The sequence below is a fragment of the Callithrix jacchus genome, chromosome 8, assembly GCF_049354715.1.
Source record: "Callithrix jacchus isolate 240 chromosome 8, calJac240_pri, whole genome shotgun sequence".
NCBI lineage: Eukaryota > Metazoa > Chordata > Mammalia > Primates > Cebidae > Callithrix > Callithrix jacchus.
Window position 1 is genome coordinate 135051425 of NC_133509.1, and position 12892 is coordinate 135064316.

The 12892-nt window shown below is 57.0% G+C and overlaps 1 protein-coding gene across 7 annotated transcripts in view; it reads left to right on the top strand.

Moving 5' to 3' along the window:
* EVL (Enah/Vasp-like) overlaps nucleotides 1-11228 on the top strand; it is a 194301-nt gene extending 183073 nt beyond the window's left edge. For 3 of the 7 annotated variants that reach the window (XM_035261459.3, XM_009006543.5, XM_002754281.7), the window contains exons 8-14: nucleotides 29-89; nucleotides 2383-2446; nucleotides 4198-4264; nucleotides 4358-4420; nucleotides 8259-8325; nucleotides 8805-8862; nucleotides 10690-11228. In XM_035261459.3, the coding sequence (XP_035117350.1) occupies nucleotides 29-89; nucleotides 2383-2446; nucleotides 4198-4264; nucleotides 4358-4420; nucleotides 8259-8325; nucleotides 8805-8862; nucleotides 10690-10727 (418 nt within the window). In that variant the 3' untranslated portion in view covers nucleotides 10728-11228. Of the gene's footprint in view, nucleotides 1-28; nucleotides 90-2382; nucleotides 2447-4197; nucleotides 4265-4357; nucleotides 5536-8258; nucleotides 8326-8804; nucleotides 8863-10689 lie in introns of all 7 variants that reach the window. The other 4 variants (XR_013521537.1, XR_013521538.1, XM_078335749.1 and 1 more) reach the window with 2 other exon arrangements.
* Nucleotides 11229-12892: the final 1664 nt, after the last annotated feature.

A 12892-nucleotide genomic window follows, 5' to 3' on the forward strand; every position in this document is an offset into this window, starting at 1 on the left:
TCTGTATATTCCCCTTCTCTGTGCCTAGGAGAAAAGCAGCCTCCCAGTCAGACAAGCCAGCTGAGAAGAAGGAAGATGAAAGCCAAATGGTGAGGAAGCAGCCCTCAGCCCTCAGGCTTCCCACTGAGATCAGTGCATCAGCAGGGAGGCTCCCTGGTCAGAGTCAAGGCCTTTGGGACGTGCATGGGATGGGTGGGATGGGCACTTCATCAGGTAATTCACAGGAGGGTCTCTGCAGCGCTTGCCCCTGCGCCACCCTGGCCCCAGCAGCAGGCCTGCCCTCACTGAGCACCCCCGACCAGACACTGCTCCACCCTTGGAGCTGCAGCCCAGCAGGGGAGAAGCCTGGGGCCCTTGTACCACACCACCGGGCTACCTTGCCTGCCCAGGAACCCCGGGAAGCACAGACCAGCCAGGGCCTCATCAGGAGACTGGGACTCCAAGAGTACACTGCAGTAGGGCATGTCTGCTAGAAGCTCAGAGAGGTTTTTATTTTCAGATTATTTCTGTTTCTAAAGACCCCTCTTCCAGCAGCAACTTCAGGTGAGCTGTGGTAAAGAAGCCCTGGACTCCTGGCTCTTGTCTTTAGCAAGCAGCCCAGAGTCAGCCTGGCTGCTAGAGCTCCCAGCATCTGCTTCCACTTAGGGCAGCTAATTCTCTTTCTCTCTGTTAAGCTTTTCCTATAAAAAGACTCCTACTGACAAGGCTAAGTTTAGCCTTAGCTACAAATGGCATAAAGTGCAGAATGAGAGAGGAAATGCAACTGCCATGGACCAGAGCAGGCTTCCTGCCCTGTCTTCCCATTAGTCAGGGCCATGCTGGTGTGACCTCAGGGCTCTATCCTTCCTGGTTGATCCACGCCTCTCAGCCCCGTCCTGCCCTCCTGCACTCAGGGCCTGGGCACATACGGGTCCCTTTGCGTTACCCGCCAGCTCCCACTCAGCCTGCACTTCTCTGCATAAGCCTTACTCCTTAAAAAACAGCCTCCCCCCAACCCCCCCCCCCCCAAAAAAAAGTGAAAAAAAGACCAGGCACAGTGACTCACACCTGTAATCCTAGCACTTTGGGAGGTTGAGGGAGGTGGATTACCTGAGGTCAGGAGTTCAAGACCAGTCTGACCAACATGGTGAAACCCCGTCTCAAAAAAAAAAAAAAAAAAACAGTCTCCTAGCCTGGCACAGTGGCTCATACCTGTAATCCCAGCACTTTGGGAGGCCAAGGAGGGTGGATCACGAGGTCGAGAGATTGAGACCATCTGGCAAACATGGTGAAACCCCATCTCTACTAAAAATACAAATATTAGCTGGATGTGGTGGTGTTTGCCTGTAGTACCAGCTACTCAGGAGGCTGAGGCAGGAGAATCACTTGAAGCTGGAAGGCGGAGATTGCAGTGAGCCAAGATTGCGCCACTGCACTCCAGCCTGGTGACAGAGCAAGACTCTGTTCAAAAAAAAAAAGGAAAAAAAAAATCTAATATTTTACCGACTCTAATGTCAACCTATATAGCTTTCATCCTGGCCTCCACATGTGTTTGTTGACTGACATAATCTGTTCTTCAGGTATCTTTAAAATGAGGAGGCCTGAGGACCTCATCTCAACACCTACAGCCTGGTACCTGGTTTTGCCCTCGACCAGAGCCTCCCAGGACTTATTCACCCGACAGATAACACAGGGCATTCCTGATAGGTGCCACGCCTCTTCTTGTGTGGGGACGTAGTGAGCAGAGGAGACAAAGCAAAGACCTCTGCCCACGGTGACAAGGGCAGAAGTTCTTTGCTTGGGATCAGAGTTACACATCAGGTTGGGTGGCTGCCTGTCAGCAGCTCAAATGCTGTGCATTCTGCTTCATCAAGTGAGAGGATTACTCTTATTACTTAACAAGTGGCATGTTCTTGGTGCTGAAAATCATCCTGATGCACATGCCATGCACAGCGAGTGTTGGGTGTTCCCACTGTTGGACACACATCCACCCGTCGAGCATTGCCACAGACCTGTCACAGGGGCAGCTGTGTGTGTGCTACATGGGGGAATAGGTCCCTCCTCGGCATGCTTGCAAGAAGTCAGCGAGATGACACACAGGAGGCATCTGGCCCATGGGGCTCAGGGCTTGGGGTGTTGAGGGCCAGAAAGGAGTCTGCACTCCTCTGCAAAGGTCCTGGAGCTTCCTGCAGCCTTCCCCTTCCCCTTTGTCCACAGGCTGGATTCACTCCCCACTGAGATTTGGGGTTTTCAGTTTTAAATATTTAATGTTTTGCTAATTATAAAAGTTGTATGTGTTCACTGGGAACATTTGGAAAACTGAGGTTTTATAGAGTGCCCAGTGGTGTCCTGCCCCAGCCCCAAGCAGTGTTCCTAAACAGACTTCCTTCTTCTCCATCTTAGGAAGATCCTAGTACCTCCCCCTCTCCGGGGACCCGAGCAGCCAGCCAGCCACCTAACTCCTCAGGTGAGATGGCGCCCCCACTGACCTCATGTATGAAGCAAACAGGGCAAGGGGGCATGTGAGGCATGAGGTCTCAGAGTGGGGGGAGCACCCTTCAAAGAGGACTCTCTGATCCAGCCTCCTCAGTTTGCCTGAGCAGAGAGCCAGGCCACACAGAGGGAAGCCCAGTTCTTATGAGTCCCCCAGAGCATCCCCCAGGAATCCATGCAGGAGCATAGGAAGTGCTAGAACAGAGTCACCGTCATGGGTCCCCAGAGTGGCCTACGCGGCACCTCATTTCCCACCAGGACCCTGAGTTCCGCATGAGGGAAGGCACTTGCCTGATGGCACATATTCAGGGTGGGGGTTTGTGTCCAGGGCTCCTGAGTGCAGGCCGGGGCCAGTGGTCTTAAGAGGGTCAGCGTCAGGACTCATGTCTCCCATGAAACGCCAGCTGGTGACTAGCGTTACAGATATGGCAGTGGATCTTGCTTCACCGAAATGCAGCTCCTTCCCTGGCTCAGGTTTCCCGTCAGAGCTGTGGCAGGTGGGAAGGAGGAAGGAGAGAATGATGAGGTGACAAGGGCAGAGGTTCTCTACATAAGCCTTAAGAGGAAGTGGGAGGAAGACCCCAGGGTTGGTTGTTCATTCAACAGACATTGGCGCAGCACCTGCTCTGTGCCAGGCCTGTGCTCATGAGCATGGCAAGGAGAGGCAGGGGCGTCAGGCTGCCCAAGCTGGGCATGGGAGGCGCTTGCCAGCTGTTCATGTGTCTCTCTGGGGCATGCTCAGGTTGAGTGTCACCTCACTGTGAGACTGTACACCGTGTCCTCTCCTCCTAGGACTTTTGCCTGGCAGGTCGATTTGCCATGATGCATAGGTTCTTGGCTGATGAACGTGAACAATGCCCCTGCCCTGTTTGCTTCTTACAGCAGCCCAGTGAGTGGGCTATGTGTTTGCATCTGTATGATAAGTGGTTTGCTCAAGGCCACACACCTGGGACGGGTCTGTGGCCCCAGGTCTAGTGCCTGCAGTCCCAGCACCTGTCCCAGAAGGTGACTTTGAGGAAAACTACCTCAGTCCCACAGTTGGTCTGCAGGGTACCACAGCCAGGCAGCTTCCCCACTACCACTAGAGATTTTGTCTTCTGTCTCTGCTCATCCTGCAAAGTCAGCAAATTCAACTTAATGCAACAAATCTTTTGGAGTAGGCCAAAATATAATCCAATACCACTTACCTTGAAAAAGAAAAGACAAGCCAGCTGAATGGGACAGAGCCAGGCACAGCATGGGGGCCAGCTAAGGAGCCCGTCAGCAGCAGGTGCTGGGCCTCGGGTCCTGGCTGCACAGCTCATGGGAGCAAGGCTGCATTGGGAGTGTCTGGGGAGGTCCTGCCTGCTTCCCCTTCAGCCCCGTTCGCTGGGTTGCTTACCAGCAGGCCCACGTTCCAGAGAAACCTGACCACAGTGAAAGGACTCAGAACGAGGTCACAGGTCAGGGTCAACCAGGTCAAGGGAACAGGAGCTTGAGTCCTGGAGTAGGGGAGACACAGGGTGACGACAGTGGTGCCATCTAAAGCCCTCAGGGGGCTGGCCTAGGCCATGGGGGACTGAGAACAAGAAGCCAGGTTTTGGCTCTGCTCAAATTAGACCTTCTTGCCATGGGGCTCTGCACCCTCAGCATTGGGGAGAGCTTCCTTTTGGATGTTGAGGGGATTAGGGTGGCTCCTGAGTCCTCTCAGGTCTAAAGTTCTTCATCCATGAACCGAATTGACAGAGACTGGCCGGAAGCCCTGGGAGCGGAGCAACTCGGTGGAGAAGCCTGTATCCTCGATTCTGTCCAGGTGAGTGGCCCAGAAGGCCTGAGCAGCAAGGCTGGGGTGGGCAGAGGCGGGTGCTGGCGCCGATTCACATGTCTGTTTCATTCCATGCTGTAGAACCCCGTCTGTGGCAAAGAGCCCCGAAGCTAAGAGCCCCCTTCAGTTGCAGCCTCACTCTAGGTACTGAACAACCCTCCTGCTCACGTGTTCTCCAGGGTTGGGGCTCCTCTGTCCCCTGTCCTGTGACTAACACCTTGCACCCTGTCTCATGTCTTGGCATTTAACAGCTTGCTCTGGGAAGGTGATCTGTTCTTTCAGACCCAGGACCTCAGGGTCCTGTCAGTCAGCTCCTCCTCCTCCCTCTGAGGGAGAGACCGAGGCCCGGGGAGGGCAGTGACCTGTCCACAGATCCAGTGCAGGGGGCTGACTTGGAGTCTCAGCTCTGGACTCACTACATGTGACAGTGAGCAAGTTAGGGGAACTCTCCAGGCCTCTTTTTCCCCCTCCCCCCACAAAACAGGTCGGTGAATCCCTGCTGCACAGGGCAGTAGTGGGGACAGCTGTGCAAACAACAGCTGGACATGGTCACTAGGCGTGGCTGCAGCCAGCAGCTCAGCTAGTCCTAGGACTGGCCCTGAGCCCCACACCCTCTCCTCCAGCCCACAGTCCTTCCTCTGCGTCCAGCACAGAGCCAGTTTCCCCCAGACATGCTGACCATATTTCCCAAACCAAAAGCTGGCATGACAGCACGATAGAATATTTGGAACTGAGGTTGCCCAAAAAGGTGCAGGCAGCCACATCGTATCTGGAGGCCCACGTGGCCTGAATGTGAAGCCCTCTAGAACCTGCATCAAGAAATGTCTCCATTGCCACCAGAAGTTGAAGGGAACCCACCCTTGTCACAGAGGAGGAGGCACTGAAACTGGCCTTGCGGAGCGAAACGGGTGACAAGCCGAGCAAGCCCTGGCCTGTCCCTGGCAGAAATGGCCAAGACCAGGGCAGGGGGACAGAGATGAGGAAGTCTTAGCAGTCAGCTGGGGTTTGTCAAAGGCTTGTGGCCAGCCAGGCCGTGTGCTGGGGACAGTCCCTGCCTGCCAAGATCACATGAGAACAAGGCCCCTGTGGTCCTGAGGGGTGCTCCAGCAAGGGTGTGGGGCCACGTGGTGGAAGGGACAGGGTGCTTTGGGGAGTGGGGCAGGGCAGGCCTCCGTTGGGAGCTGGCATTTCATTGACCTGGACGAGGAGGAGCCTGCTGTTCGGAGAGCATGGGGACAGCCTTCCAAGCTGAAGGAAGGGTAAGTGCCAGGGCCCTGAGCCTGCAGCCACCTGCCAAGTTCTCCCACACCTCGCACCTCGGAGCAGACAGCAGGCCATGGGGCATGGGAACGGGAAGGGTGAGGAAGAGGGTGTGAGGGAGCACGGAATTAAAAGTTTGCATTGGATTCATGTGCAGGACTCCAGCCAGGGAGCTTGAGGCACAGGATGCCATGATGGGAGCTGGGAAGGGGAAGGCAACCAGAGTGGGCAAAGCGAGGGTCCTGGAGCAGACATGGCAGCCGGAGGATCCTGTAGTGCTCCCGGCCGTGGTCTGCTGATGGAGTGAAGGCGGGCTGCAGTGTTCTCTGAGGGGCCAAGGGTCGCTCAATGGGCAGGAACGTTGTCAAGGCCATTCATGCTTGGAATAGAGTCTCTCTTCAGCTCTGAGACAAATCTGTTGTCTAATTTCTAGATGGCTCCAAAGGGAGCATGTACCTCCACCCCTCTAGGGCATCCCATTGCTTAGGAAGCCTGCTGTGTGTATCACTGGGTGGCTGTCGGGTGCAGATGGAGAGGGCCCAGTCCTGGCGAGGTGGAGCAGTCAGCCCAGGTTTCTCAGCAGTTTTATCTGGAACCCACAGGAGAGGCCTGAAGGGCCCAGGGGCCTCTGGCTGGATGTGTTTGCCTATCAGGACCCAGAATTACTGACAGACCTGTTTAGGGCTAGGCTTGGCCTCTTTCTTGAGCTCACATGGAGGGGTGTGAGAACACTTCATTCTTCATTCTTATTCTCCCTAGTTGTGGGCAACACTGGTCCTCAGTGTCACCAGATGGTCCTCATCTGTGCCCATGACCCCTCAGCAGCCAAGGTTGACCCTGCCAGATAAATGTGTATGTGCCCATGGTCACACCCACGGGCTGAGGCCACATACACTTTACTGAAACCACAGGCTCCAGCCTCCATCCTGTCCGTGTGGGAGGGAACTTGGGTCCCAGCAATGTGTCCTTCAGCACCAAGTCATGTTTAAAAGACCAGGTAGATGGGCATTTTGCCAAGATTTTTCAGGGAAAATGCATGTATGACACTTTTTTTTTTTTTTTTTTTTGAGACAGAGTCTTGCTCTGTTGCCCAAGCTGGAGTGCAATGGCATGATGTCGGCTCACTGCATCCTCTACCTCCCGAGTTGAAGCCATTCTCCTGCCTCAGCCTCCCAAATAGCTGGGACTACAGGCATGTGCCACCATGCCCAACTAATTTTTTATATTTTTAGGAGAGATGAAGTTTCGCCATGTTGGTCAGGATAGTCTCAGTCTCCTGACCTCATGATCCACCTACCTCAGCCTCTCAAAGTGCTGGGATGACAGGCGTGAGCCACCATGTCCAGCCAAGAGACATTACCATTCAAATCAGGCCAGCACGGCGCTCATGACTGTCATGCCAGCACTTTGGGAGGCTGAGATGGGAGGATCACTTGAGCCCAGGACTTCGAGACCAGCCTGGGCAACACAGTGAGACACCATCTCTACAAAAAGTTAAAAAAAAAATAGGGACTGGTCTCAGTGGCTCACGCCTGTAATCCCAGCACTTTGGGAGGCCAAGGCGGGCAGATCACGAGGTCAGAAGATCAAGACCATCCTGACCAACATGGTGAAACCCTGTCTTTACTAAATTAGCTGGGCATGGTGGCACATGCCTGTAGTCCCAGCTACTCGGGAGACTGAAGTGGGAGGATCACTTGAGCCTGTGTGGTTGAGGCGGCAGTGAGGGGTGATATGCCACTACACTCCAGCCTGGGTGACAGAGTGAGACCTTGTCCCAAATAAATAAAAATAAAATTCAAGTTAGTTACCTTAGTTCAGAAACTTTCAAAGAGGTAGTCCATGAGAACTACTTCGAAACAGCAAAACCAGCTGGGTGAGGTGTCTCACGACTGTAATCCCAGCACTTTGGGAGGCCAAGGCAGGTGGATCACCTGAGGTTGGAAGTTTGAGACCAGCCTGACCCAACATGGAGAAACCCCATCTCTACTAAAAATACAGTTAGCTGGGTATGGTGGCACATGCCTGTAGTCCCAGCTACTTGGGAGGCTGAGGCAGGAAAATCACTTGAACCCCAGAGGAGGAGGTTGCAGTGAGCTGAGATTGCACCATGGCACTCCAGCCTGGGCAAGAAGAGTGAAACTCTCTCAAAAACAAAACAAAAAGCGAAACCACGTGGGAGGGTGTTTCCTGGGGGAGGCGTGCTGTGCCCAGCACCGGGGACACTGGTGTGTGTCAGGAGCACACCTCCAAGCTGCTGTGAGCTCCACAGCATCACATTGTACTTCCTGCCACCGCTGCTGCATCCCTGAGCCCCAGCTCAACCTGCAGCATGAGCTCCCACCCTGAGGAGGAGGCTATTGATACTGTTTTCTTTCCAAGGAGGCAACGGGTGGGTTCGGTGTCGTTGCTTAGGTTGCTCCCTCTGCATGAGAGCTCTGATGAGAAAGCAGTTCCTTTGTTACCTCAGCCTTGGCTCCCAGGTCGGGAAGTATGGTCACAATATCCCTGGAGAGCCTCTCGGGGTAGAGACTTCGCATGAAGTCCTTCTCAAGTAGTGTGAGGTGGCCAGAGTCCGAAGCAAGCAGCCTCTGTGGAGTGAGGGGCACAGGTGGGCCTGGCTTGAGCAGGCCCTCTGCACAGCCAGCTTGCCCCACGCCCGCCTCCAGCCGGGCACCCGCAGCCCTGCTCCCACTTACCGCACCCACGCTTCCTCTCCCAGGATGAAGCCTGCTGGGAGCGTGAATGACGTGGCCCTGGATGCCTTCGACTTGGACCGGATGAAGCAGGTGAGTGTGCCCTGTGCCCTTAGACGCTGAGGGCAGCCAGTAGGCTGGGGACTGTCTCTGACCAGCATGGCCAGGCAGGCCCTGGGGGCCCACATGTGGCTGCCAAAAAGCCAATCGGAGCAGCCATGGCGGAAAGGGGGTGACCAAGCTTGTCTCTTGTCCCCAGCCCCTGCTGTCACCAGAACTAAGATGTCCCTCGACCTTTCTGGGCACCTCCCTTAGGCCTGCCTCGGGGGTTTCTTCCCTAGGGCAGCCCTTAGTTTCAGCCGCTTCTGCCTGAGGGAGGCAGCTGCAGGATGTTTCCAGGCCTCCCACACTGTCCCCCCTCAGTGTGGGAAGGGGGCCGCAAGGAGGCAAGGGTGACAGATATGACTCTGGAGAGGCCCAGGAGACCCTGACGCCTTTGGACATGGCCCAGCCCAGGCTGGCTTTTCTGTCTCCACTGCCTGTCCCTTCACCTGGACTCTCCTCTCCAACAGGAGATCCTAGAGGAGGTGGTCAGAGAGCTCCACAAGGTGAAGGAAGAGATCATCGATGGTGAGTGGAACCCCCGCTGGGGATGGCAGCACCCAGGGGGCTGCAGGACAGGGGTCCCTGTCACCCAGGGTGGGGGCCTGCAGTTTTGAGCAGAGCCCACCCTGTAAGAGATTTATTTCTAAGAATGGGCAGCTCCCGGTGGCATGACATCCAAATCTGAGACCCTCCACATCCCTGTGCACCTTCCCCAAGGACCCATGTGGGAGGTGCATGGAGGGCAGACCCCCAGGTCATTAGAGCCAGGTCTGGAGGAAGCCACCTGAGTGTCTGTCATTTCACCCCCGGTGGTTTATGTTGCCATCTTGATTCTGCCACCTCCAGTCACTGGTGTTGGTTCTGAAAGAACAACTTTGCCTTCCTGGGGGTGCAGGGAGACCAAGGGCCACAGCAGCCTCTTCCAGGCCTGAGCCACAGCCTGCCTGGCCCTGGGCTGGGGAGCAGGTGGGGAGCAGCCTCTGGCTCCAGAGCAGGGCGGTTTTCAGTGCATCACATCCGTCCTTCCGGTTCCCACCAGAGCCTTTGAGGACGCTGGCTCAGATCTGCAGCCAGAGGAAAAGGGGGTGGGTCTGGGCAGGGCAGGCTCAGCCCTGGGTCAGAGCTGTGCAGTGCAGCCAGTGCCAGCTCCCACCTGCCTCCCCCACTAGGGCAATGAAGCCTCACACCTGGTGTGCAGCTGGGTCTGACCCCCAGGACATTGCAGTGACCTGGGCAAAAGGGTCCCACAAGCACACAGGGGTGGAGGCTGATGGCAGAGGGAAGAGACAGTGGGAGTCCGAAGACCCAGGCCTCCTCCCCTAGCCGGCCCACCCTTGTTTAAGCAGAGAGCACTCAGTTCCTGTTTGTCTAGTTCACCCAAAGGCCTGAGCTGAGGAGATAAGGAGTTAACAAATGAGGGACTGTGAGGCAGTCTACCCAACTAACTGGTAACACCGCCTTACTGCTGGGCACCCTCCAGCCCCAGGCACAGCTGGTCAGAAACCACGGGCCCTCCACAGCCCCTGCCTGCCACAGTTGCAGCCCCAGGAAACCACCCTGGCTGAGAGCCCGGGAAGGGGTAGGCATGGGCCATGCCAGGGGCTCTGAGAAGCAGCTCCCTGTGGCTGGGGGATGCCCGCCCCCGCCACCCCCCACGTTGCCCTGGCTGTTGGCTCTTGGCCCAACAGGGTCCATCCAGGGAGAGGCCTGAGCTGGCATAGAGGAGGGGGAGTCAGGGAGGGAACAGATAGCAGAGGAAGGAGGGAAAGGCCCAAATTTGGGAGGCGGGGAGTTGGAACTCTAGCTTGGGATGGGGAGAAAGCCAGGAGGAGACAAGAGGCCCCTGCCTCTCCTGGGGAGTGAGCAGAGCCAGAGCCGTCCCTGGGGTCCAGGGCCAGGACTTCCTGCTGCCCCTGCAGGAGCAGGGAGGGCAGAACCTCAGCCTCCACTCTGTTGGGGGAAGGGCTCCCAGGCCCCTGGCACCTCGATAGCCACCTGTCCAGAGCCTACAAAGGCCCCGCGTCCCCACACAGTGGCTCCTCACACCAGGGTCCCAGTACCCACCATGCCTCAGCAGCAGTGAGCCACAGGCAGGGCACCAGCCTCTGTCCTGAGCCAGGTCCTCCCCTAACAGGGCAGTGGCAGCAGGGGCCGCTGCAGGAGGAATGGCAGATGAGCCCCCAAAGCCTTTTGTCATCATCCCAGAGGTCTGCACCAAAGCCTGGGTAGGGCTCCCAGGGGATGGGGCAGGGGCAGATGCCAGGCAGGTCCATGCCAGGGTGCAGGTCCCTAATGAGGAGCTGGACTGCACTCGCCATGGCTGCACCTGAGCTGCCACCACCTGTCCCACAGCCATCAGGCAGGAGCTGAGTGGGATCAGCACCACGTAAGGGGCCAGCCGCACTGCGCTGAGATGTCAAGCCCATCTGGCGACAGAGGACAGCCAGGAGCCCAGCCAGCCCCAGACTCCAGCGCACCAACCAGAGCACACACGGGAGCCTGGGTGCACTGCCGAGGAACCTCCCAACCTGTGATCACACGCTACAGTGAGGAAACCAAGTGCAACTCCTGGATTTTTTTAGATTCTACCTGACACAGAACACCAGGTCTACTTGTCTTTTTTGTATTTTATATTTGCTTATTTAAGTGTACATTTCTTTTGGTTTATAGAGACACCCCTAAATCACCTGCTTCATTAGATGGTTTCCAGGTTTTCTCCCAGGTGACGCTGTTAGCGCCTCAGCTGGCAGTGACAGCCGGCCCGGTGTGGCGCCACCGTGCACTGCAGAGCTGCCCAGTGCAGCTCCGTCCCCAGCGATCATGGTGTTGAAATTGTCTGTCATGCACCACGGTGTCTGTGTTCACACAGTAATAAAGGTTTACTGTCCACACCCTGGCGCTCAGGATCTCACGTGGTCCTTCACACTCAGGGAAGAGCCTGGGACCACAGTGACCAGGAGTCATAGGAGCAAGATGGTGGTCTTGCACAGAAAACTGGGCCCAGAACATTCCCAAGCCCAGGAAGGGTGGGCTGGTGTCCTGGGGCTGGGCCTCAAGTCCTGCCTTTGGGAACCCCCTACAGGACCCCGAGGAAGATGGCCCTTAAGTGCAGCCCACACCCCCCAGCCCCACAGGACTCCATGCGCATTCTGACGACGGGCCCCACGAGCATCCTGTCCAGGGGAGGGATGGCCGTGGGGCTCAGTAGACACCGGGCAGATGCAAGCCAGCTTTGCCTGCTCCTCGATTCCACAGTCTCCTGGGAGGACAACCTGACAATGGCCCGTCCCAGGCCCCTGCCCTGAGGCAGCAGCCAGAGACAGAGGCTCTGACCCTTGGCTTCTAGGACCCAGGGTCACCAACAGGCTGGCCTTGAGATCGTGTGACCGTTCATGCCCCAATTCTCCCACATGATCCCCCCCACAGCCGCAGAGCAGTGTGCCCAGCAGCCCCCAAGGGCCACGGCAGGGGAGGGAGCCAGCACTGGCATACTGGGACCCAGTGGCTGATCTCAAGGGCCAGCTGCTGCTCCTGACACACTGCACCTCCTAGCGACAGGAACATGACTGTTCTGCCCCTTAGGAGGCAAGGCACCAAGGTCTGGTGGCACTTTTAACCCAGGACCTGCAGACCACAGCTCAGAGCTGCTCGCTCCTGCTTCCCCTCAAGGCCAGGAGTCCTGTAGCCTCCCCGAGAGTTCCAAGGACTATCATCTTCAGAACTGCCCTCCAAACCTGGGCCTGGCCTCCTGCTTGTGGACAAGGCCTGGACATGCCCCTTTGTGTTGTCTGAAGAAAAGTGCTGGACAAGGTGCCCAGCTCAGAATCTTCATGCAGGGCCAGTGGTGCTTCCTTCACAGAACAAATTCTGGGGTCAGGTTGCTTCCCTGTGCCACTCAGCAGGCTGCCCAGGGACACGGGAGCCTGGCACCATGCAAGGCCACTCCCAGGTATGGGGGGAGGCCTGCATCTCCCAGGTCAGGAGGGACAGCCCCTGGGACCCTACTCATAGCAAGGCCTTCAAGGCCTGACTGCAGCCTTGGTCTCCCTTCCTAAGTCCTGGAGGCTGAGGCTGCCTTCCCCAGGGCTGTGGTGGAAGCAGCAGGGCTGTGCCCCTCCATCTCCCTCTGGCAGGGAGGGCCTCACCCAGGCACCCCTCCTGCCTACCTACCTCTAGGGCATCAGGACCCACCCCAGCCCAGCCCTCCAGGAGAAGACAACCTCTTACATCCCATCCTCAGCCCTTCTGTAGAAAGGACCCACACATGGCCCACTTCACACAGACTTCCAGGACACCGCCTGGCCCTCATCCTTCTGAGCTGTGGCTCATTAGGACATTTCACCTGCCCGGCCAGCCCCTGGGCTTGGGCGCTGGATCTTGACAGAGCTCCTCCAGCCCCTCCTCTAAGCTGGTATGGGAGACAGACCCTCTATGGGCTCAGGGAGAGCAGGAAGTGAACAGGCCCGAGGAGTGGGGACACTCGGCAGGCAGTTTGGGCTCCAGGCTGGGGAGCCAGCCTCTGCAGGGCTCAGCCAGGCAAGGGAGTGGGGTCCTT